This window comes from Piliocolobus tephrosceles, chromosome 4 (assembly GCF_002776525.5).
Source record: "Piliocolobus tephrosceles isolate RC106 chromosome 4, ASM277652v3, whole genome shotgun sequence".
Taxonomy (NCBI): domain Eukaryota; kingdom Metazoa; phylum Chordata; class Mammalia; order Primates; family Cercopithecidae; genus Piliocolobus; species Piliocolobus tephrosceles.
The window spans coordinates 162,321,918-162,348,346 of NC_045437.1; the positions used below are offsets into that span (position 1 = coordinate 162,321,918).

The following is a 26,429-nucleotide window of genomic DNA, read 5'->3' on the forward strand; positions in this document are numbered from 1 at the left end:
GAGATGTGACGGCTGGCTGGTGGTGTTCATAATGAAAGTTCACCTTCCCGCCACCTCCCCTAGAGCCCAGAAGATCATGGTCTCGGGCCATTTTTCTTTGGGCTAATTTACAAAACAGTCATAGGTAAAGAAAGGCAGATTTATTAGAGAAAGTATGCAGATATGTTGCAAGGATGCAACAAGCAGCACAGCAGAGAAGGGGCTATCTGCAAAGATGCAGGGGCTAGAGGGAAGTTTTGTAAGGTCATGCTGGAGAGGGCTGTGTGCAAGTAAGCTTGTGCTATGCTATATGCTAAGACTATGTTGGGGTAATTTTTAACTGTCAGCCCTTTCCTCTTCAGGTGCCCAAGGAAATGCTGTGATGTTCTTAGCCATTTTGCAACCTGTATGCCTTCCGTTTCTGGAGTTGCAAGATATTGGCTGTGGTTTTTCACACAAAAGGGTTGCAAGTGGGGTTAGGTCCTGGGTTAGGTCCAGTCCGTGTTCTACCAGCCTGGCTCCTTCCCGGTTCCTTTTAACTTATTGATTTATTAGGGCCCCATAGTTACTGCTTATACTGAATTAAACTGTCATACACTATTCTAAATGCTTTTACATATATTAACTCATTTTACAGATGAAAATGGGGCTCAAAGTCAAATACTCATAACACAGGTGTTTCATGCTGTTGGGTGGAGAGAAATCTTCCTCTTTGCCCACTGAGGGATTACTAAAAATGAATGGATGAAAGGCAGATTAATACAAGAAAAAGGCATACAAAATGTATTTAAAGTGTCCAGGGGAAATCACAGTAGAGTGATTACCCAATAACTCAATGAGGCCCAGATGCTTTCATACCCTTCTTCAAAGGGGAAGGGGAGATAGTGATGAAGGAGTAACCGATTTTCCATGGAAGTGAATGAGGCCAAAGAAAAATGGTCTGAGCCCATGTTCCTCTGGGCTCTGGACTCTGGGCTCTGGGGAGGTGGCAGGAAGGTGGACCTTCATTATGAACAAAGCTTGTCTTATTATGCAGATAAAGCCTCCCAGGTAATCTTAGTAGCTGCCTTCAGAAGAATAGATGAAAAGTCTGTCTGGGTGTGGTGACAACTCCCAGTCTCTTCTCTTGTTGTTAATCTTTCCTGGTTATTTGATGGGACTCCTAAGGACAGAGTCTTAAGACAATTGCATTTCTTTTGGAAAAAAAGCTTCCTTAGCCAGATAAGGAAATTTGGGACAGAGTCCCTTACAGTGCTTGGGAAAAGAGAGGATAAGAGAAACAGGTGCGAGGGGGAAGGACAAAGAGAGACCTTGGTTCTGAGGCCTACTTCCGAGACCTTTCCATTTTCTTTCCTTCAAAGCAGTCAGCATGCAAACTTACCATATTTTGTGGTATTGTTTTCTGTGCCTCAACAATGCAAATTAAAGGGGCTGTCCTTGATTCAGAAAGTCTCTTCTGTATTCCAGAATTTCTCAGAGCCTTTTCCTATGCACTCTAAATTTTCTAGATGTGTTTGATGAAGGGATCCTTTGTTTGGATAGAAGCAGAGGGTCATTGTTCTCCCATACATCCTCTGGGAGATGCCGGCCTTGGCAGTCACAATTTTTCCAGGGTATGCAAGTGAATTAGTTTATCAGACTTTTTTTTTCCTATTCTAGAAGGAAGCAGAAGATCTGGGGACACCGTGTGGCAGGGAAGGGTTGTCACCAGAGGGTGGTGACAATGCTGAGAGAGGGGAGGGAGGATGGTGGTGCACTTGGGTAGCTGATTTAACCCCTGCCAGCCTCAGGACAAACTGGGTATGGTGATGCCTCCCTTGTGGTGTTGCATCAGAGATAATGATGGTTCTTGGTACAGGATATGTGCATAATCAGTAGTGACTGATATTTGTTATCCTGTTACCTCTTATAATAAGCAGTATAGCCTTGGGAAAATTTTAAAATCTAGAATAGCCTTCATTTCTTCCTCTACAGGACAGAAATAAGGGTTCTACATCAGATTGTTGAGATGATGGGGCAAGACATATAGGGGCTTTTCAATATGGGATGCTGAGTTGTTTTCCTCCAGCCAGCCCCACCTCACACGGGGAGTGCCCCTCCGACTCACTTGCCTCAGTTCTGGAGAAGATGCACAGACTCCAAGAGCAATTGGAATTTATACTTCTTAATCGTCCTTTGACCTTCTATTTGGGCCGATTCCTTTCGCCTGGGGTCAGGAAGCTCATCCATCAGGACTCACATAGTTTGTAAGGAGACGTTGGGTTCATTTCCATTTTTAGGGTGTACATTGCAAAGCCCACTATGACTGAAGGTCTTACTGGACAACACACAGCAACTGCCGCCACACAGTCAGGAATGTGCTTTTTTCCCAAGGCCAAAACGTTGTGACCTCTCAACAGGGACAAATTATACCTGACCTGATTGGGTATGTCTGAGGTGGACAGAGTCTCTAATTCTATTCAGAACATAGCACCTGTCAGCAATCAACAGAATCAAATGGTCTGGGGTGAATGTTCACTTCCTCCTTTTTTTCCTTTGCCAAAACATAACTATGGGTGGAGGGGAAGCATCACAGATGAGAAACAATGAGCCCGGTCTTCCCGGTGTAAACCCAAGCAAGGGCTGGCACAGTGGGTCAGTCCCCTGAGGCAATCAGTAGAAACCAGACTGTTGGCAGCTTCCTTATAACACTTTGTGCAATCCCATGAAGAGAAGAGTAACATAAACTAAATTCCCGGGCAGGTTTTCTTTGTAAAATTTCAAGAGAAAAACTCAACTTGTAGGTTTTCTAGAGACATACCTATACTCTACATTGAATGGGATATTTTAGCTTATGGGGGAAGACTTCCTGTTGATAATAACCATTTTCATTTGTTGCAGGATCTGAAATAAAACCATGTGAAAAAATTCCTATAAGGTTTCACATATTACTCAGCACAGGGCAAGAGCCAGATAAATGGTAGCAAAGTTAGTGCCATCATGTAATCTTGTGAAAAACAAGATTTATTCTACCTATCTGCAACTTTAATTAGAGCTCTGAATTGAATGAAAATTCTGAAAGCACTAGAAAGTCAAATTTAGAATGCTCCTTTCAGCAGCAGAAATGGGGTAAATAAGAACAGGGACACTAGCGGAACCACCTTATTACAAACCATTTCCATTTGACATTTTGCTGTATTTGAAGAATGTTTGTGGGCACTGACGCCTACATATTAGACATTTGATGCGCAGCTTGTGCCCTCTAGTGACAGGGTGAACAGTGTTCAGTCACTAAAGCTAAAGAAATCCATTCTTCCTAACTTAACCAATCCCAGATTTATGATAAGAGAAGAGAAAGGGGAGAAGCTGGGAGGCCAGAAGTTGTCTGTCTCTCTGTAACTCAGAAGGCAAATCTCAGCAGGCATCCTTTGGTCTCTAAGATAAGGGTTCTTAAATGCGTTTGACGTTTCACTTTTCTTTTGGAGAAAGGACATTTTCTACCTTGTATCTCTGAGAACTTCCCTAGTATGGGAGCTGAGTTTTTAAAGGCCACCTCAGGTAATACAGCTATACTCCAAAATTCACACAATTCCTCTGCCCTCTGGAAGGCCATGGAATAATGAGGCAGTGGATTTTGGTTCCATGGGGAATCCTGGAACCCATATCCCACAAATACTGAGGGATGACTATAAATATACACATACAGTATGGCAGATACAATATGATAGAGTAGATTCCTGCAGGAACCACGGAAACAGACAATCCAGTTCATTTCTCTGATCTCATATTGAATGTATCTCTCCTTTCTACCATGATTTCATCCATATTCACTTGCATATGGCATAAACTGATTTTTTTTAACTAATGGAAGCCTATTCAGGGATCAATTATTACTTCATGGAAATATTCGTCGACCATTCCCTACTTTCCTACTTAAAAGCAGGGGGAAAGTGTGTTTTTACTACTAGGTAATTTAATCATTTTTTCCCCCTCTCACCTCCTATATATCTACTGGGGCCAAGTCAGCTGAAAAAATAAAATCATATAACAAACTGCCACTTCATCATCTTGTCTCAGAAACTCCTGCTGGCAGCACACATTTCATATACCCCAAATGGGGTGTTCTGAAGCAGAGAGGCGAATTCCAGCTTCCCTAATTTACTGCCCTCCTTTCCATAGCATCAGTTTCATAAAACATTGCCTGGGTGGCTGGCTGTCTCACTGTCTTGAGGCTGAAGCAAGGCACAGGGGACCAGGAAGGAGACATTAGTTGCCAAGTCTCTGCTGACAAGAATACTTGCTTCCACCCTTTTAGAGCATTTAACATAAGCAAAAGAAACAGGGGGAAAAGACTTGGCTTGCCAACAAACCATTACGCAAATCTAAAGATGTGGTATTAAGTTTTGCTCCTGTAAGTGTTCTTTCCATGACTAGTCCTATTAATTGGTGCTTCAGCTTCAAAACTATTTCAGTTTTTATGTCACAGAAGAGACTTGAGAATCCAATTAGCTATGTTTATTAGAAACATTTGAACATTTTTCTACATGTTGTTTTCATGTTAAATAACATAGTGATAAGGGGAAATTAGAGGAAGAGTTTGAAGCGATTGCATTAGGTTCTAATTTTCCACCAAGTGTTTGCATGTATCCTGGACAAACCAACTCTGCAAACGCAAAAGGAAACTAGTTTTTTTGACTCTTTGGGAGAAAGCACAACTGAAACAGCCCAAATATAGGGAAGCAACAAAAAACGTTGGGTAACCTACTTGGCAGACAACTGAATTTAACTCTATTTTCAATATCTAGATACACATTAAGTAGCCTCCCATACAATCCCAGCCCTTGAGGCCATGCCACCTACAACCATCATAATGCTCATATTTTAAAGCTCCCTGGGGATTTAACAGGTATCTATACGTTTGTACAGTCTGTTATTTTCCGAAGGTCACAACTGGGAGCCCAAAGTGAATCCCAACCTCCTATCCTACCTTCTTTGGTCAGGGTTTTAAGAATTGGGTGATTTTACCAAAAAATCCAGATATCTGAATTCTCTGGGGAAAAATCCAGTGCTCTGGCTGTACCCAAGTCCTCCACCCCACGTGGCAACAGCTGGCTGAAACAAAGCACGCCTTTCCCCTGTAGGTGGGGTAGCCTCTTCAGAGAAGTCCGTGTGGCTTCCTGCTCACTCACTTCTATTGCTTGCCTGACCTCTACAGGCCTTTGACTTTTACACGGTGGTTTACAAAGGGCTTCTATGTATGGTGGTAATTCGTTTCTAATGGTTATGAGCAAGATAAATAGCAAGTTCAGTCTGCTCTGCTACAGCTCATGTTTCTGTAACAATTAGCTTAAATAAAATTGGTAAATGGGTTAATGTCGTTTGTATAACCTAGAAGTCTTTTTGGTTTATGTAACTAAGTAGCAGCACCTAAATGCAAAATCACAAACACTCAATGCCCATCAGCCCATGTTCTTCTTTCTGGCTTAGAGGAGCCTCCAGCTTTGTCTGGAAGTGCTCAGTGCACAGTTCTCCCTGATCCTTCTGTATTTTGCTCTTTTTCCATAGCTCAGCATGCTCAATCCTTTATCACTGCCTTCTCTGTCCATCAATCTACCTTCACCTTTTTTGTTCATTAAGGTAAAGGCCTCTTATTTTGGTGTATTAGAAACATAAAGTGCTGTAAAATTTGCACTAACATTCTAATTGAGGTCATTACCAGTTTTGTTAGTGCCTGGTTTCAAAGTTATACAGGTTTTTATTGATCTGTCCCTAATCCCATCTCTCCCCAAAACTTCTGTTATCTCTAGCACAAAATTCTACAGGAAGCAAGGGTTTTCAGAAATATGTCTGTCAAATTATAATATAGTCGAAACTACTATTGAAAAACTAAGACCTTCACTCCATAAGAAGGACCTCGAGTAGAGGTGGGCATGTCTCATGGTAAAGCCAAAAGTTAATTCTCCAGCATTAAAACAGGCAATTGTGAGCAGTTGGCTAGCATTTAGGGGCTACATTTCATGAAAAATCCCTGTTTTTAAACATCAGAAGCACATTCAGTGTGGGGAGATGTTCATAATAAATAGACTCAGAGGAACTAAGTATATATATTGCTTCATTTATTTCTCACAACATTCTTGTGCCTGTGGTATCAACATCTCTGTTTTACTGATGCAGAAACAGGCTGAAAGGGATGAAAAACTTGCTTGAAATTTCATTCCTGCCAAATGGTGAGCACAAGTTTCAAATCCAAGGTTTCTAAACCTTTAGCTCTTCCATCCTTCAGTAGTTTCCTGCCAGAAGTTGAGCAGTCTATTGAGCTGTCTTCTTTAGATCAATATCAACCCCTTTCTACAACATTATGTGATTGAAAGTCCTTTAAAGTCAGACTTGCATGTGGTATTTTTAAGTGTTTTTATTAAAAAAATTAAAACATTTATTAACAATTATACTGCATAGTACATTAAGAGTATGGCCTATGGGGTCAAAGAGACTTGAGTTCCTTTATTGAAAACATATTAGTTTTTAATTTATTAATATTTATCATTGTGCGAGGCACTGAGGTGTAGTGGCAGACATGACAACATGGTGCCGGTGCTCAGCGGGCTTATATTATAGTGGTACAACCTTTTGTCAAACGTGTGAAACAAAATTATTATTACCTATTTTAAAGGACTACAAAAATAAATTTGGAACTACATATATAGTATGGCATCACACAGAAACCATTTGACTGTCAGCAGTTGTTATTGAATTGATACAATAATACTAATTACACAGAAGCAGAAGAGGCAAGGAGATTGTAAGGTAAGTAGCTGCTCCAGCACAAAAGCCGCCATCAGCAGTCAACAATTATTCACCCACCTGTGACTCCCTCCTCCCCAGTGAAAGCCTCAGAGGTGTGCAGGTACACAGGCTGAGGTGTGACCTGGCTGTACAGAAAAGCTAATTCCTCTACAGTCCCACTTGTTCTGACACATTACATTGTAAATGAACTTATTTGGAATGTAACAGATTTCTACAAAGAACTATTCATTTCTAAAGTTCTATTAAATCATAAACCCTATACCTCCCGCCCTCTCAGCCCCCGGTATGTTTAAAAGCGCAACAGCCATCCTTTAAAAAACAAAGTAAGTTTCACTTCTAGCAAGGACGAACTAGGTTTTTTAGATTCAACTCTCCCACCAGAAACAAACGAAAAAGCCAGATCAATATCATATAAAAAATGTCTGTTTAAAATCATCAAAAAGCTACCAAATAAATGAGAATTTGTGGGACTAAGGTCCAGGAGAAGAGAGACAACAAAGGGCATTAAGCATGGCACCATTTTGCCCCCTAGAAATATTGTGAGAAATGAAAACAGTGGCTGAAATGGTAAGAAATCGAGAAGAGATGTGGACAGATTCATAGGACTATGGAGATAGAAACTAGAGTGCAGGGCCTGCCCCAGGTTTCAGGGTTTCAGGTACAAACCAAGAGTAAGAGTACACCAAAAACAAAGCAGTCCAGTCCTTAAGAAGACTAAAAACACCTTAAATTATTTTGATGTCTAATGAGATTAAACAAATATACCCCTAACCTAGTTGATTGCCAGAGGCAAAAATGCATGCTCACTGAAGAAAAATAATGTCAGAGCCTCAAATTACCTCAACAGCTGTTCATATACAATGTCTGGCCCTCAACAAAAAATAACCAGCCCAGTTTGGGCAACACAGGGAGACCCTGTCTCTACAAAATTTTTTTAAAAAATTAGCTGGCATGGTGGTCTGCACCTGGAGTCCTAGCTACTCAGGAGGCTGAGGCAGGAGGATCGCTTGAGCCCAGGAGTTTGAGGCTGCAGTGAGCTACGATTGTGCCACTGCATTCTAGCCTGGGTGGGCAATAGAGTGAGATCCTGTCTCTAAAAGCAAACAAAAAACCCCAAAATCCTCAGCCATTACCATTACAGGAAGACAAGTTTTCACCAGAAACCAAGAGATGAGAACAGGTAATAGAGAAACTGGGCCACAGGAAATTCGGAAGATACAGTTATCAAACATGGGCTTTACAATAACTAGAATTAACATTTTTCAAGGAATTAAGAAACAAAAATGGAGAATCTCACCAAAGCATGGAAACTATTAAAAAATCCAATGGAAATAAATTCTAGAACTGAAGAATATACCAAGAATTCAACAGATGAGTTCAGTGGGAAAGTAGACACAGGTGAAGCTAGAACTTGTGAAGCAGAGGAGAAACCAAAAGAAAATACTCAGACTGAAGTTCAGAACCGAAAGGAGAGAAACAGAAAAGAGGCATATGGGAAAAAGGGAAAACGTCTAGCATATGTATAATTACAGTCTCAAAAGAGAGGTGATACAGAATTTGGCAGCTGAACATTCTAATCACATCACAGCACTACTGATGAAATCCAAAGGCACAGACAGAAAATCTCAAAAGCAGTCAGAGAAAAAGGGTGTATCAGCTTCAAAGCAACAATAAGACTGATCATTGGTTCATGAAGAGAATCAATAGAAGACAGATATTGATAGGTGGCCAGGCGCAGTGGCTCGCGCCTGTAATCCCGGAACTTTGAGAGGCCAAGCCGGGCAGATCACTTGAGGTCAGGAGTTCAAGATCAGTCTGGCCAACATGGTAAACCCCGTCTCTACTAAAAATACAAAAAATTAGCCGGGCATGGTGGCAGGCACCTGTAATCCCAGCTACTCGGGAGGCTGAGGCAGTAGAATCACCTGAACCCCGGAGGCGGAAGTTGCAGTGAACTGAGATCCCGCCACTGCACTCCACCCTGGGCAACAAGGGCAAAACTCCATCTCAGAAACAAACAAAAACAGATATTGATAGGCTATATAATGAACTAGAACTCTATATCCACTGAAAATATTCAAAAATGAGTGTGAAATAAAAACATTTTCAAATGAAACAAGAAAGCAAGGATGTTCATCACCATAAGATCTACAGTAAAGGACGTTATAGAGGTTTTCTTCAGGGTAAAGGGAAAGTAATCACAAGAGGAAGCTGAGAAATACAGGAATAGAGAGCAATGGGAAGGGTAAAATGTAAGGAAATATAAATCAATGTTGACTCTACACAAAACCAATAATGTATACTGAGACTTTTAAATACATTTAGAATTATTTAGAGAAGGGTGAGGAGGGAACACACATGGTAGAAGATTGTCAACTCAGTTAATGTGTCCAATAAATCCAAGGATGGTCCTTTCAATAAATGATGTCAAGACAACAGGATATCCACTTTGGAGGGGAACACTTTTAATTGAACCCTTATTTCACACCACGCACAGGCATACAAAATAATTCCAGGAGACTTTCCCATCTCACCTGTGAAAACTAAAACATAATAAAAATTTTTATAAGTCAACATAGAATGTCTTTAAGAACTTGGGGTAAGAAAAGGTGTTTTTAAAACAGGACAAACTGCACTAACCATAAAAAAAGAGAGCGATACCACCTGTACGTTATGATTTTAAACTTTTGCTCGCTGAACGATATCACTACAGAAATAAAAAGTGGAGACATCAGCAACTCATAGTTCCTAGAGTATACAAAGAACTTCTAAAAATCAGTTAAGAAATAGAGAAAACTCAAGGGAAAAATGGGCAGGAAACCTGATGCCTCACAAAGGACATCCAAATGGCAAATGCATGAAAAGTTGCTCAACTTTCTCCTTAATGTCAGAGAAAAGCAAATTAAAACCACAATATAATTAATTTTAAGAGACTTCAAGTCTTTTGACAAGGATACAGTGTTTACAAGGATATACAGCAAGTAGAAATAACATCATAGTAATGATGGGAGGGTAAATTTAGGCATAGTTAGAAAATATTTTGGCCATACCTACTAAAATTGACATATGCATACTTTATGCCCCAGCAATTCATCTTATCTGTATTTCCAACACAAATGTCACATATGTGGATCAAAAGAATTGTACAAGATAACCAGGGCTGTATTCATTACAACCAAAAAAACTGGAAACAACCTAATTGTTCAGCAACAAAAGATAAATACATTGTAGTATATTCAGACAACAGAACACTATAACTTGCATAACACTATGCAAGACAAATAAGCAAATACCACTATATACAACACAAATGATTTATGCAAACGTAATGTTGAAGAAAAGAAGTCAGGGGTAAAAGAATGCATCTTAGGATTGCATTTATATTGAATTCAACAACCAGCAAGACTATCTCTGTTAGAATTTAAGGTATTGGTTATCTTAGCAGGTAAGGTGGGGACTGTGATTTCAGGAGGTCTAACGGTGCTCTGGGATGCTGGTCTATTTTTTTTTTTTTTTTTATTGGAGCAGTGGTTACCTGAGTGTATCCATGTTGTGATAATTCATTTGTGATTTATGTAGTTTCCTACATGTACATGTCAATAACAAGAGTAATTCTTAAATATTTTAAAAGACATGTGTTCAGTACCTTGCTTGAAGACTAGTTTAACAAGAAATTTTCTTCAAATACCTTCCTGATGTCACTAGAGAACATTTGTGGCTTTTATCCTAAAAATGATACTCAAACCTAGTTAATGGTTTCTCAAATTGGGGAGGATATCCAAATGTCAAGAACATAGTTTCATACCAGCAGGAAAGCCCAAAGCAGCCCTGTCAAACTCAAAAGAAATATATGGAGTAGAAATAGTTTTCACTAAACATAATAGTGTAAGATTAAAAGTAAACTAAGGAAAAGTCCTCATGCCATTATTTGAATTCACTTACAATCAACAAATATAGGATTAACTACATACCCATAACTTCCTGAAGTAAATATTCAGGATGGTGGGAAGAGACTGGTTCAGCAAGTCACGTACTGTTTAAATTCTCTGTGATTCATTTGTTTTGTGATATTGGGCAAGTAGTTTAATCTAAGTTTCAGTTACCTTATCTATAAAAACAGAAGTAAAAATATCTGCGGGCTCAATAACATAATGTTGGTTTAAGTTTCTACTCCAGTGCCTAATAGAAACTTACATGTTTGTTTCTCACTCCTTACAGCTTTTTTTAAAGAAAATTTTTTTAAAAAAAATTCTTAAAAACGAGTGTTACCACTATTCTTAAGAAAATGTGAGATTTTTCTTAAAATAAGCTCACTTTAGTATAATTTATAGGATTTCCTTCCTCTGTAAATGTTTAAACTTCCTTGATATTGTTTTGTCAATTTTGTTTCTATTGCCAACATATTTTTTTTTCCTCCAGTTAATTCTGAAATTAAATATAAGAAACAGGGTCTTTCCCAGGTCCTGAACTGGTATTCTTCTGGTCTATTTAAAACAATATTATTGTCTTCCGACAACCAACCAAGAAACCCCACCCAGCAGCCCCTTCCCCCAATCAATATTCTGTTGTTTTCTGGTATCTCCTGCTCCCCTGCCCCAAATTTGGCCAAATCAAGACAAAAATCTCTTGTCCTGAGATCATAAACTCAAAATACCAAATATAGTACAAAATAAACTGGGGGGAAAAAAACAATACAGCCACTATACAAGACAGTTTGGTGGCTTCTTACAAAACTAAGCATTCTCTTATCATACATCCAGCAATGGCACTCCTTGGTATTTACTAACCAAATGAGCTAAAAATAGTCCATACAAAAACCTGCACACAGACGCTTGTAGCAGCTTTACTCAAAATTGTCAAAACTTGACACAACCAAGATGTCCTTCAGTAGGCAAACAGGCAAGTAATCTGTGGAACATCTGGACAATAGAATATTATCCAGCACTAAAAAGAAATAAATTACCAAGCCATGACAAGACGTGGAAGAATCTTAAATATGTATTACTAAATGTAAGAAGCCAATCTGAAAACGTTAACATCCTGTATTATTCGACTATATAACATTCTGGAAAAGGCAACACTATAGAGACAGTTAAAAGATTAGTGATTGCCAGGGGTTGGGGGACAGAAAAACATGCAGTGTTTTTAGGACAGTGAAAATCTCCTACAGTATTATAATGATGGATACATGTCATTATACACTTGACTAAACCCACAAGAATGTACAACACTAAGAGTGAAGCCTAAGGTAAACAATGGATTATGGGAGATGACAGGTCAATGCAGGTTCATCGATGGTTTATTGTTCATTGATTATGGATTACTCTGGTGGGGAGTGTTGATAATGGGGGAAGAAGCTATGCATATGCAGGGGAAAGGGATATATGGGAAATCTCTGTACTTTCCCTCCTTTTAATTAATTCTTTTGTGCACTGAAACTACTCTAAGAAATAAAACTACTCAAAAACCCAATACTCAAGAAGTGTCCTCATGACCATAGGCCTTAACTTCTTGCCTATTATCTTTATCTCCAATGTATCCTCTCCTCTAAATATTTTGAGTTCTTGGACCCTGAAGTTAACAACTCTAGTATATGTAAATGTTACAGTTCCACTAGAAATATGGTGGTTAAGTTGCTGTTGTGTAAGAATTCTTGGCAGCCAGTAACAAATTTAGATAAAAAACAAATATGTGTCCTTTCAATATAAACTAGCATTTAAAAAAAATCACTATACAACTTGGGAAATAAGTCAAAGCATTATTTATTTATGACATATTTACATACTTACAAAATTGATTTTACCCAATACATCATCCTGTGTAATACCATAAAATGAACACCATATCCAGGGAATAAAAATCCATATTTCTTAATAATTTATGTATAGCTCAACAACTTTTAGAACATAGAATATTATCCATTCGGCTTCACGAATTACAAAGTACTATTTATAATTTTTTCTAGTCAAGGAACAGAGTAGATTCAACAGCATATTAAAGTAATTTAGTTAACCCTGAGTAATTACTAACTTGCATAATTTTGAATGGATGTAGACAACACACCTTCATCTGCACTTTTACTTATACTATCACACTATCTTTTTGTCTGTATTTATCCACCTCAATTTTCAACTTCTTTAATCTTCAGAAGAAAGAGGAACAAAGAATAGGAAAGTAATAACAACAGAATCGGATGAGGAAACTACTAGCACTGCCTAAACATTCAGAAGTCTGTGACACAGTTTAGGTCTAGGGTTGTCTCAAAAACCTAACAAAAGGAGGATCCCGAACTGAGTAATCTGAGCACCTTGTCAACTGAGGTTGATATTAAATTACTTTTCCTGCATTCTGTTTCCTTTCACACTAATTAAATATATGTGTACAAGCTTATAAAATGCAATAATTTGGATTAAAATACAAAATTTTATATACAAAATATAAAATACAAGAGCTCTTCGGAAGAAAAAAAAAAAACACAAAACAACCCCAACAGTGGTGAAGAACTATATTAAAGATGGCTTTTCCTAAGACAGAGGGAGAACAAAAGCAAATAGCACTCCTGCTCCGCCAAGGCTAGAGCAGGAGTTACAAGGAAACGGGCAGGAAGAGAACAGAACACTTGGGCTAGATGATGAGTGAAGGAAACTGGCCTCAGATTGATGATCAGCATATCTTATGCCTACACCACCACCAAGACTATCTGGCTAAGCTGCCATGGTGTGTTAGAGATAATGAGTTACTTTTCTTGCCCCTTTTACAACAGGGAAATCTAAGGACAACAAAATAAACAAAAGGCTGAGAAAGCTGAGCATGTGAAGTCAGTCATGCTCTGCTGCTTTTCAAAAACTCTGGGCCAAAAACAACCAGAGAGGCCAGACCAGTTCATGTATTTCTCTCTTCCATCTGCCCGTCTCTCATCTTCCTCACCCACTCACACTGTTCCGAGCAGAAGGCTTACCAAGCCACCACGGGCAGGAAAATTATCTAGCTTCAACCAAGCTACAGTAACTCTGCCACTGCTCTTTGGGGATTCTAGGAAAATAATCATCTAATGAAATGTCAATGTTTGTGATTCTATGAGAACAATTCTCAAAACATCAAAAAGACATTTGTGACTTGGTAAAATAAAAATCAAAAAACTAAGATATTTTTAGAATCTGTAAAATTTCCTTACGATAGGGGGGAAAGCAGCAGAACTATTTTAAGTAAGGACATGCTTCCCTTCAGTTTGTAATGAAAGACTGTTTTGTCATCATGCCATTGCCATGATAAAATAGTACTAGCAAAGGATAGCTTTTAAAATAAAGTATAGAAGCAAATGGTAGAGAAAGGCTTCTTGTACTTGAAGGAAGGAAAAGAAACTATTCTGTCCCTGTTACTCCTGGACAAAAGTGCACCAAGGCAACCTGTAACCTCTCTCTGCTGTCTCTGATGACTTTTAATGACACAGAAGTCTGATATTCACTGAACAGTCATTATACAGCGCTTGAAAAGTAACATATATTTAATATTCAAATTTAATATTCATTCTTCTTGTCCTCAGGTAAAAAAATAGCAGAAACCAAATAATGACTTGAAGTGGCATTAATACAAAGCAAACCTGATACCTAAAAACAGTGCAGGACAAGAGCTTCAACAGCTTTTATAAAACTGCCAGAGACTGTGCTAATTCTTTTATATCTAAAGAACTGTATAGAAGAGTAAAAAAATTAAATTACATTTACATAAGAAACTATCTTCGAAAAAGTTATTTGAACTTGTATATACAAAGTTCAACAGTATTACGAAAAAAATTTAATTATGATTTATGTAAGTCCAAAAATGATAAAATATATTATTTGAGGGGAAAAGGCTTCCACTAAATAGAAACACAATAGATCAAATAAACTAGACTGAATATAAAATAAGTTTCTTTGAAAACATCTATAAAAAGTAAAGGCCAAATGGCACAAAGTTAAAAAAGTAATGCTTAAGGCAAACCAAGTAAGTAACCTTAATTAAAGTAAGAGACATACTATACAGCAAGCAATAAAGTAACCCCCTCTCAAAAACTTCTCTATTAAAATGTTTAGAGAGTATGAGTGGAAGCAGAAACAATGGCTGTTGTCAGAGTTTATTCTTGGAAATACTGAACAGCATTATACAAAAATAACTAGAATACTTCTGATTTAAAATATACTTGAATCATTTGCCCTTTAGCTGTCATATAGCAATGAAAAAATAAAATGTATTACCCCAATGTTCATAGTATAAATCTGGGAATGCCAAAAGTTATGTTTAAAATTGAAAAAGGTATGATTTTCCAGATTATGTGTGTACATGATGGCCAAAAAAGAAAATGATCAATTCCATTATTTTGGCCCAGATTACTGAAAACACGCACGGAAATGTGGAACATCTCCCTACAAGTAAGTGTCTTATGGTTGACTGTTGAGCAGGCTGCTCAGCACCAGCCCTGAGATCGTGTGCACATACAAAAGGCATCAAAGACTGACGGGAGAAGAGATGAAGCCAAAAGAAATCACGCTTTTATACACATTCAGCCAACATGTTCTTTAACAATGTCTTCTTTAAAGAACAAAATAATCAAGTACATGGCGTTAAGTTAAATGTCTTTGCATGTGAATTTCCACCTTATAAATCTGGTATGTTAAATTGTGCTGTAAATATATTTGTATATTTTCTTTTTTGAGAACTACGATAGGTGAAATGATATGACTGTAAAAAGGATTTGTTTCTTTTTGTCTACTGGAATGACACAATGCCTTTCTAGAAAAAGAAAAATTGCAGCCTACAGGAAAACGATAAAAACTACTGGATTCATTTAGGCTATTCAATTTAGGAAGGAACAACCACTTCTTTAACACCAAGCTAAAAGTGGGGGGAAAATCTCAGTCTCCTAAGTAAGTCTCCTCTCACACTGTCCTGGGTGGCAGGCGCTGTTTATACATGCCTGCTATTGCTCTGGCTGCACTGTAGATCATCTGCCGACGAGACATCCCGGTAAATGCCATGTGCCAATCAGTCCGGCTGACATTCAGTAAACTCTTTTCCAGGACTTCACCCACTGTCACCAAAAGGCCTGACCACCTCAGATTATAGTCTTGGGGAGTTAGACTTTGAGCCTATGGAAAGATGAAATTGATATTACTTATAATACATTTAAAAATATCATTGGAACTAGCTATAAGTGACATTTCAAAGTATTTCATGTTATTTTAAATATAGATTATAACACACTCTGAGAAATACAGCTAGGCTGCCAATTATATCAAGTTACAATGCTAGAACACAATCAATATAATATTACACACATCTACTTTTTTAAAAATATCCCCATTGATGGGGCTAACAGTCGGAAGGTCTAAGTTCCTATTCTAAATTAAGCGTCACTTCAGGTTAATAGCAAGATTGGTACTAAAATCAGTGCTAAAGTTATCTTTTATAGTAATAAAATTTCAACCCGAAAGAAGAAAATTGCAAATTAAGGCTTAAATCCATTCAGAAAAGAGTTGCTCAATTATGGAAATTCTCTCTGGAAATGTAATTCACTTATTAATATGTATCAAATAATATCCAGTCCAGGACAACATCAACCACTGATGCAACATTCCTAATTGACTCAACTTGTATTTGCTCCTATTCATATCATTTATTCATCTACAAAGGAATGAAAGAAGAATAAACTCATTGCTTGATATCCAAGAATGATGTGGTTTTTCTGTTTTAGGGTGTTAGGTATAGTCCAGAGGAGTATAGCCACATCTAGAATGGATCTACACAGTTATACGACTACCAAATGTGCCATGTATTACCATCACCTGAGGAGCTCTTGTGTCTTCTTTTTCTTTTCTTTTTTTTTTTTTTTAACAATATCCAGTTTCTCACATCCCACTAAGATAGATAACTGACACACCAAGATAACTGAATTGGAAACTCTACAGCTGATTTCAAGAGAAACAGTACAGTATTACATACATAAAACTGTTTCCAAGTAAATCTTATGCAAACAGTCCAGCACTTGGGAACCCCTGCTCTAGGTACTCTTTTCCAACGTGTATACCACAGTATCAGTATGTCACTATATTTCAAAGAAGATAAACAGCAGATATACTACTAAGGTCCTCGGAGACACCAGTAAAACTGTGCTTCTCAAACTATAGCATGCATATGAATCCCCAGAATATCCTGTTAAAATGCAGCTCCTGATTCACTAGTCCTGTGTTAGGACCTCAGAATTTGCATTTTAACAAATTCCTAGGTGATGCTTATGATGTTAGGCCAAGGACCACACTTTTTAGAAACAAGGTATTTGATATTATTGGCAAAAATCCAGACAAGCTGGGGTTTTCTACAGGGGTGGGGAATCATTTATACTTAAGTTTAACCAAGTACAAATTGTATGAAATTTATTTCCAGATTTTTACTAATATATACTGATAATTCTAATTACCTGAAGGGCTGATAAAAATTCCAACAAAAAAGTGTAAAACATTTCAGAATGAATAAAAAGAAACAGGGAGGAGAGTTCAATAGCTGAGGATAAAAAGAAGACATTTCAACGCACACAGTTTTGTATCTTCTAAATTTTAAAACCAAATGACACAAAATAAAACAAACAGAATAAAAAGCAAAGCAAAAAGCAAATAACACCCTAAATACCATTATTCAGAATTAACCACTATTAACAGTTTGCTGTGTATCTTTTCAGGCCTTTTTCCCTATTCTTACTAAAATTTTAAAGCGCGCACACACACACCCTGCTAGTAAATGGGATCATACTAGATTGCTGTTTTTGACTTTTACTCGGCAATATGTAATAGCTATCTTTTGGTACTGGTACACACAAGTCCACTTCATTCTTTCATGTCTACTTCTTTCCAGTATATATTACTAAAAACAAGACAAAAATTGTCCTTTGCAATGGTCAGACATCTAACACAGGAGTCAGCAAACTTTTTCTGAAAAGAGCCAGATGGTAAATATTTTAGGCTTTGTGGGCCAGACATTCTCTGTTGCAACTACTGAGTTCTGCTACTATAGTACAAAAGCAGCTACAAACAATAAGTAAGCAAATTGGCATGGGCGTGTTCCAATAAATTTATTTACAAAAATAGATGGCAGGCCAGATTTGGCTGTGAGCCGCTGTTTGCTGACCCCTGGTCTACAGCAATGTTAACAGTGGCAGTGATGGGAGCATCCTCATAATTATAACGTTATTTATTAGATCTGAAGTTTGCTTTGATTTTGCAGTACACACATACCCGTCTAATACTAGTTAGCTAAGAGCTATTAGTATGATTATTTCTAGCAAATACTTTCAACTTTATCAAAATCTTTTTTCTCCTTTCAATGCAGATGTTCACGTATTGAATTACATAAATGTACTATTGTTGAACCATTCTGCTGTTCTTGGGACAAACCTTTCATGGTCAGGATACAATGTTCTTATACATTTCTGAATTTTATTTATTAATTTTACCAATGGCTTTGACATTTAGTTCTTTGGACTATAATTTCATTTGAAGTTAAAAGAGGCTAGTCTCACAGAATTAACTGGAAAACTCTCTACCTCTATTTTTGATACCTCATACAGCAAGAGAATTATCTCTGAACATTTTGTGGAACTCACTTATAACACCATCAGTACTCAGTGATTTTTTTTTTGTTGTTACATAAAGTTCTTCCATTTTAATGCTTCAATTAAGTGGAATCATATGAAACTGACAATATATAACTATTTCTGACCCTCAAAGGCAACAATGTCATCTGGTTCAACCTAATACTCTTAACTACGGCAAAATTTCTATTTTCCTAGAAAATCCACTCTTTCATCTAATTTTTCTAATTTACTGGCATTAACAGTATATATAGTATTCACTTACAGTCCTTTAATCACCTTCATAGTGAAATGAGTTTAATGTTAATATCTATAAAAAGGTTTTCTTGAACTTCTGCAATGAAATTATGTAATAAAAGTTTCAGTAAAATTTCAAATTCTAAGCATCAATTCTTAGCCCCCTTTCTAAACTGTAAATGTCTAAGTAGGCCAGAGGTTACTTTTAGGGATTATATGAACACATATGCCAAATTTCCATGAAAGTAAACACACATGCATTTTTGTTGGAAAACAGCCCAATAGTTTTCTTAGATTCTCAAATGCCTTCATGTCCCAAATAAGTTTGAAAGGCAGTTTTGAAATGATATTTAACAATGCACAAAGTACAATTGTAACAAAAATTTTATGAAATTAATGACAGAAAAAAGTCAATAGAATACCACTTAAGATCACAGGGATTCCAATGCAAGTATATATTTATATTCCATTTCGTTCATGAAAGGATTAGAGAAAACATACCAAAAAAAAAAAAAAAAAGAGGAATAAGGATTATCATTTATACTTACATTCTCCTGGAAACCGTGTGGATAGGTACACTATTAGGTCCATTTTTCAGCCAAAAACCTAAAGACACGTGCCTATAAGGTTTCTAATGTTAACCTCACTAAAAACACTAAAGATGAACAGGAGGACAATCAAATCAAGGAACGGCAAATGGAGATAACAGTGCAAATGAAATGTGAGATAAAAGGGAAAGCAAACGAAAGGTAGACATAAAACAACTAGAAAAGGTAAATCTTTTCCTGAACGCAGAGTAAAAACAAAGAAAAAAATGAGAGAAATAATGATTAACCATGTAATGTACTGCCTTTCAAAGACACCTGGAAAACAAAAGGAGGAAGGTACCAAAACAACATGGAAGAACCAGGAAATTAAAAAGCAAAGAAAAATACTAAAGAAAAATGACTGAAACAAAATCAAGCATATTTCTAACAAAAAAATGAACACGAATTTTTATTTCGAAAACAATATTGCAAGTTTCTCTGGAGCATAATGAAAAAGCAAAGGAGAAAACCAACCTGCTGTACAAATTCCAAAGGCACTGGTGTGGCTTGTGTAAATGTTTCTAGATGAATGCCATGGACAGGATCTTCAACCACCAAACAACCAATGTCAAACCATCTGCAACAGAAATACGAGTTCAGATGGTTTACATGCCAAATAAAACTTATCGTGAATAGACAAAGAGAAAACAAGTACTATTATTCAGATAGAACAGATTTCAAAAAGGAAATCTTTTTCTTATCAACTTGCAAAAGGACAACTCATAAAAACAACAGAAAAAATTACTCTGTATCAATTCTAAGAGGAAAAAATAGACAATAACCACAAAGAAAAAATAATTTAAAAATACTTATCATGGAAAGCTTCCTTTCCATGGGAATGGAGAATAATCAAAGTAAGGGTACTCAAATATGCAACAAGTAAATTTACATACATTGTATATGCAAATTGCTTATAATGAGTAATATTTTTCAATTGTCACTTGCTAAAATATGGGAAATTTTATAATACCAACTCTGTCATGAATATATACCCAACTAAGTTAATAACAAATTAAAAACCAAGTTCGCTCAGAGGAAATACTAACAAATACTCTCTTCATTACTAATAAATCCTTCTAATCACAATTTCTGAATTGTTCACAATGAGTCAGTCTTTGAAAACAGCCTCATGAAATTCAGGACACTTCTCTTCATTTAAAAAGACTTACATATTATACAAAATGATAAATTTTAAAAATGACTTAAGTGAAAACAATTGTAGTACCACCCAAATTTTAGCTAACCCAAATCATGAAACAACCAGATACCCTCAAAACATGAATTTAAACAATAAAAGGATATGAAGCAGGAAAATATTTCATGTCTATTTTTAATGTAAATCTAATAAAATGCAATGAAATATAAAATGGATTAGTAGACTTGCATTTACACATTCAAAAAAACAACGAAGTAAACTATAGAGTAACATAAGTAACTTTGCTGAATACTAAAATGGCACTTTATAATGTCTATAATGTTCATATCCTAAAACTGTTTAAAATTAAAAACATTAAATAATGACATTTATTTTATTTGGCAGACTAATAGATATTTTGCATTTTACTACAACAACTTTCTCAATGAAGATAATGTATTTGTGAAGCCTCCATAAAGTCAAGCTTAGCTAAATTTTATTTTGCTTTGTTTTGCATAATTTGCAGACCGTTGTGCCTATGATGAATAACATACTAACCAAGCTTTCAGGTGTGGACATCCTAAAAAGTGTTACTGAAGGTATGAGGAGAGTTTTTCCTATGATGCCAGTGAATATATCTAAGAACAACGACCTAGCCTTGACTCAGCTCAGACTGTGACTGAAGTACACTACATTACCCTCCCTTCCTCTCAGCCCTACAATTGTGTTTATTGTTATAGAGGAAAGGATGAAACTTCTCAGGATCACTTAAAGACTCCAGAGTTTTGTTTTGTTTTCTAAACAATGGTTTTCAAAGATTACTATGCGTTCAGAGAGACAGCACCATATATTCAAACCAAAAGGAAAAAGGAGACTAAAACAGACCCACAAGTGACTGATATTGGATTTAGTAAATGAGGATTTAAAAGTAACTATGGTTCATATATTCAAGAAAAGAAAGGTATAGATAGTCCAACTAGATTAAAAGATATAAGCATTCAAGAGATAAATTGAATCTGTGTTTTAAAAGGTAAGAACTCTATGTAAGAGTTTAACAACACGCTGGAAACAGCAGAAGGCAGGATTAGTGAACCTGAAGACAGGTGAATAGAAAATGTCAAAACTCAAGAACAGAGAGAAAAAAGAGAGTGGGAAAAAAAATCTGACAATGTGAGACACTGTCAAAGGTGAATGGGCATGTAATTAAGGTCCTACAAAGAGAAGAGGGAGGAATGGGCCAGAAGCAAGTTTTGAAGATATAATTGTAAAGAATTTCCAAAACTGAAGATACTAATCTACAGAATCAAGAAGCTCAGCGAATCCACAAAAAATAATTATGAGAGCAAGGAAGCAAGCTAACACATATAACCATACCACGCTAAAACTGCAAAAAATAAAACAACAGAGAAAACCCTAAAAGCAGCCAGAGAAAACAACATATTATCTTCACAGAGATAATACACAAGAAGATGGAGAGAAGACTTTTTAACAAAAATGACGGAAGCCAGAAAACAATATCATGACATTTTTAAAGTGCTGAAAGAAAATAAACTGCCGACCTAGACTTCTACATCCAGCAAAAATAAAGGTGAATTAAAGCACTTTCAGATGAACAAAAGCTGAGAGAACTGGTAGTGAGCAGCTCTGAATTCAGGTTTAAGTACTTTAGGCTTCCTTTAGAAGAAAAATGACCCCAGACAGAAAAACAGAAACGCAGGAAAGAATTCAGAGAATAAACAAATACTGACCGCAAAGAACACTACCAGTTGTTTTAAGAGCTTAACATATATGCAGAATTAAAATACTTAACAATGATACCACAAAAGGTGAAAAGGGAGTGAATAGTATTAATAGTAGTACTAGCATTATCACAAGTTACAATTTTTATTATAATACATCAAAAAGGCATATTGTAATTTCTAATGTTAATTATTAAATGAACAATAACAAGTTAACAGAAAAAGTGACACAATAATCGCTGGATGGTTTCTCAGTGCTTACATAGAAAGTTGAAACTTATCAACCTAGAATTCAGAGCTCCATGTGGCCAAGTTTCACTTCCTCTTCAAAATCCGGTTCAAGCCCTAATTATTCATGAATTTCACCTGACACTATCTCCACAGTTACCTCCACTGAAATTTTACATATTTCCTGTCAGCATAAAATTGTGTTTCTTTTTATATAATTACTTAAAACTGCTCATCTGTGTACTACATATATCTTCTCTCCCACTGGCCTATAATATGCCTCAAAGTTGGAGGATATATTTTGCGTATTACAAGCCACAAAATGCTATGCCCATTGTTATTCAACATTGAACAAACAAATAAAAAATAAAAACAACAAAACCACAATGCAATTACCAAAGAAGGTAGATTTCAACAAAGGGAAGTTATTTTAACATAAATCAATTAAGCAAATTAAAAATGTTTCCCATAAAAAGCCACCTATTAAAAATACATAGCCCTCAAAAACAATTATAAATTACGCTGTCTGGAGGTTTTTCTAAACTATTATGAGCACAGGAGAGGCAGTGCTCACTAGTAACTCAAACCTAGTGAATGCCATCAGGCCTTCTTGCCCATACATTCCATGACTTTGAATAACTATGTGAATAATTGTGTTTGCTACTCATGGTCAGTTATATCCACACAAACTCTATCATGTTATACTTACTGCCATTTTAATAAGTAATTATTAGCATGATCTCAGAAAGCAGGCATGACCATCTCCATTTTAGAATTAAAAAAGAGACACAAGGATAGAAATGCCAGCTAAGCCATGCAAGACACACAGCTAGTTAAGTGATATAAGCCAGCATCAAAATATACTTTTCTCTCTGGTCATAAAACAGGAGACACTTTTTGCTAAGTATTCAGTGTCAACTCCCAGACCCAATTATATTCTGCTTCCAAGAGAAACATAATAACCTTCTTACTTGTCAGGCAGCAATTCTGCAATGAAGTTTTCTACTGACACAGCTGTCTGTTTTTCATGGATCACCCCAGTTCGACGCAAGCTGTCTATCCGTTCCTGGGCACCCTAAACAGCAATGGCAGAGGTTAGAAACCATTTCAAATTACTAAATATTAAATATACTAATTTATGATTACACAATACATGCATACATTTATAGGCAAACACATATATACTCACTGTAAACATTCAAACAATACAAAAATATAGAGTAAAAAATGACAAAGTACAATTATATTTCCTCAGTATCAACAGTCTGGGGTACACTTTCCAAATTATTCCATATGCATTATGACGTTGGTTGCTACTGTGGATTATTTTTACATTACATTTTCTTATTGATTGTTACTATTAAATAATTTAAGAAAACTGTATTTTTTAATGTTGATCTGGCAAGAGGTCATCTTATTACATACAAAGTTTTTATCAGCTCTAGCAGTTTTGCAGTTAACTCGCTCTTGAATTTTTCAGGTAGACAATCATATCAATAATAAATACGTTTTTCTCTTTCTTCTGATTCCTTTTAAATATACATGCAGCAAAATGACCAGTTACTTAAAATAAAAAGCTGCAAATGTATACACTGTATACATTACACCACAGCTTATTCAACAAAATAATTATCATTAAAGAAGCAAAACTGAATGGCTGAGAACACTGTACAGATAACTCAAAATCATGAACTGATTATATGTAATAGAAAACTAAAAGCTGGATTACTGAGGGAAAAAGTTTCTGTTTTTTGCTTTCATCTGAACCATTTCATAAAAGCTAACCACGAACAATGTGATGAACATGTGTTCAAAACACAAGATAAAAAGTCTGAACAAAAGTAGTCATTGATAATTCTTACAAGGACAGCAGAGTTAAACAGAGAATATCAGATTAAATGGTCAATTCTCATGCAAATGAAAATTAAGAAGGCTAGGACACATCTCGAGAAAACAATTTATTTCAGAGACAACTGAAATAAAGAAGAGAAAGTGACAACTGAACGAGAATGTGTAAGACAATTTAAGATATTGGCTTGTAAAGATGAAGATGATAGGATTTAAAGTACAATAAAACCAAGACTGTATATTTTTGCTCACTCTTCTACCTCTAGTTTCCAGCAAAGTGCCTAACTTAATAGGTGTTCTCAGTAAGAACTTACCACATAAAAAACCTGAACAAAGAAAAAAATAAAGGCTTCTGAAGGCCTATGTGGTCAATGTTAAGAATACAAATAGTGTAAATATGGCATCACCAAATCTAATAACACTTAAAGAGGCAGCTGTTGATTTTGAAAGCAATGTAACAGATAAGATGAACTTAATTATTTATACTGGATGTTACAAATTTGCTTAATTCACTCCTCCCATGAGGCAGTTATGGCTAAAGTTTGATTTTTAAAAAGCTTAAGTAAACGTTAATTCAGTAAAAACTGTTAAGGGATTAGTAAGATGTAAAGAGATTCATCCTCGAACCCTTTGAAGGTGATATCTCAACTATGCACTACAACAAAATATTCCTACATTTTATGCTTCCAGGGAACAGAGACTCAGTTTGTTCATTTTTCACTATCCTACAGCACAGAGCTTTATATTTCACAGGATTCACAAAACAATTAAAATTAATTAGTTCCTGCAAGAAACAGGATAATAAGCTAGGTAGACAAGTTTTTTTTTTTTTTTATAAAATCCGTAAGAAAATGAAAACGGGGTTATATCTGGCCTTTCTTTTTCCTCTGACCACTACATTAATTAAACATGGCCTCTTTTGGAGTTCCAAATACAGATACTTTAATATTAGTCCCTACCAATGTTTTGAGAATGAAATTTTATTTTTTAGCAATATAAGAGATCAAGAATCAGGTAGTTTAGAGACCATATTAAAATAATCATTTCAGAAATGAAGAACAATACTGTAAGAGCTTATACTAAGCAACTTGGTTCAGTGAATAGTTAAAATTTGATATATTTTCATAAATGCTTATAGATACTATATTTGAATATAAAACTATATAAAACAGTAGTCATAACTACAACTGGCTTTTCAATAAAGTTAATAGCATAAAAGTTCTAGAAGCTTCCTAACTTTAATTTTAGCTGAACTGATTTACTTCCTTAAATAATTTCCTATTTCTAAAAGGCAACTTAAGTTTAGTTCAGAAAACCCATTTACTTCAAATAAAATCTGATTGGGGAGAACAAAAACAGGTTAAAATTTTATACTCGGGAGTTATACCTGATATAAATGATGAATTGATGGGTGCTGATGAGTTGATGGGTGCAGCACACCAACATGGCACATATATACATATGTAACAAACCTGCACGTTATGCACATGTACCCTAGAACTTAAAGTATAATTAAAAAAAAAAAAAAAAAACAACCAACCAACAACAACCAAAAAAAAAAGATTCTACATTATTTTTCTTCTCATTAGCTCCCTCTACTGTTTCTGGGGGGAAAAAAAAAGCTGACAAATTTACAAATCACTTTCTTACATATTAGTTTTGAGCTTGTACTGAAAATTGTGGGAAAAATTCATATGTGTAAATTTGAAGGATAAAAATCAGCAGTAAAATAATCTGTCAAATGCTATTATAACAAGATAAATGCAACTACAATAATTTCCATCAAATAAGGTTACCAACTTCCATATCACATTTATATAATGCTTCACAATTTAGAGAAAACCCTCATTTTAGTCTCTAATTTCAGTGAAATGAACTCACTATTTTGTCTAATAACCTATTTCTATTTAGGATTTTTTTCAGTTTACTCTCTGCAACTAAATCTTGAAAAGTCTTCCTTCTTAGACCTATAAACTCTTTCCAACTTGCAAAACCTCCTGGGAAATCTTGAAATACATTCTCAATCTAAGTATGTGACATGTTCTAGTCTTTCAACTAAAAATCGCCCATATAAATGCTTATGATTTATCATATATATGTCTGTGTATATATATGTGTGTATATATATATGACTGGTTTAAGGTACAATTATGTATACATACTTATTTTACCCATTTACTGTATTTTTTTTTTTTCATTTCTAGATTTAATTCAAACCCTACAGCCATCAGTTAGTTTTGCAAAATTTTATTAAGTCTAAACACCTACGACCA

At 35.8% G+C, this 26,429-nt stretch overlaps 1 protein-coding gene across 2 annotated transcripts in view; it reads right to left on the minus strand.

Moving 5' to 3' along the window:
• Window positions 1-12,503: 12,503 nt before the first annotated feature.
• PRRC1 (proline rich coiled-coil 1) overlaps window positions 12,504-26,429 on the minus strand; it is a 32,366-nt gene continuing 18,440 nt past the window's right edge. For both annotated transcript variants that reach the window (XM_023196938.1, XM_023196946.1), the window contains exons 7-9: window positions 23,280-23,383; window positions 19,681-19,783; window positions 12,504-15,887 (exon numbers count right to left, since the gene is read on the minus strand). In XM_023196938.1, the coding sequence (XP_023052706.1) occupies window positions 15,678-15,887; window positions 19,681-19,783; window positions 23,280-23,383 (417 nt within the window). In that variant the 3' untranslated portion in view covers window positions 12,504-15,677. The remainder of the gene's footprint in view (window positions 15,888-19,680; window positions 19,784-23,279; window positions 23,384-26,429) is intronic.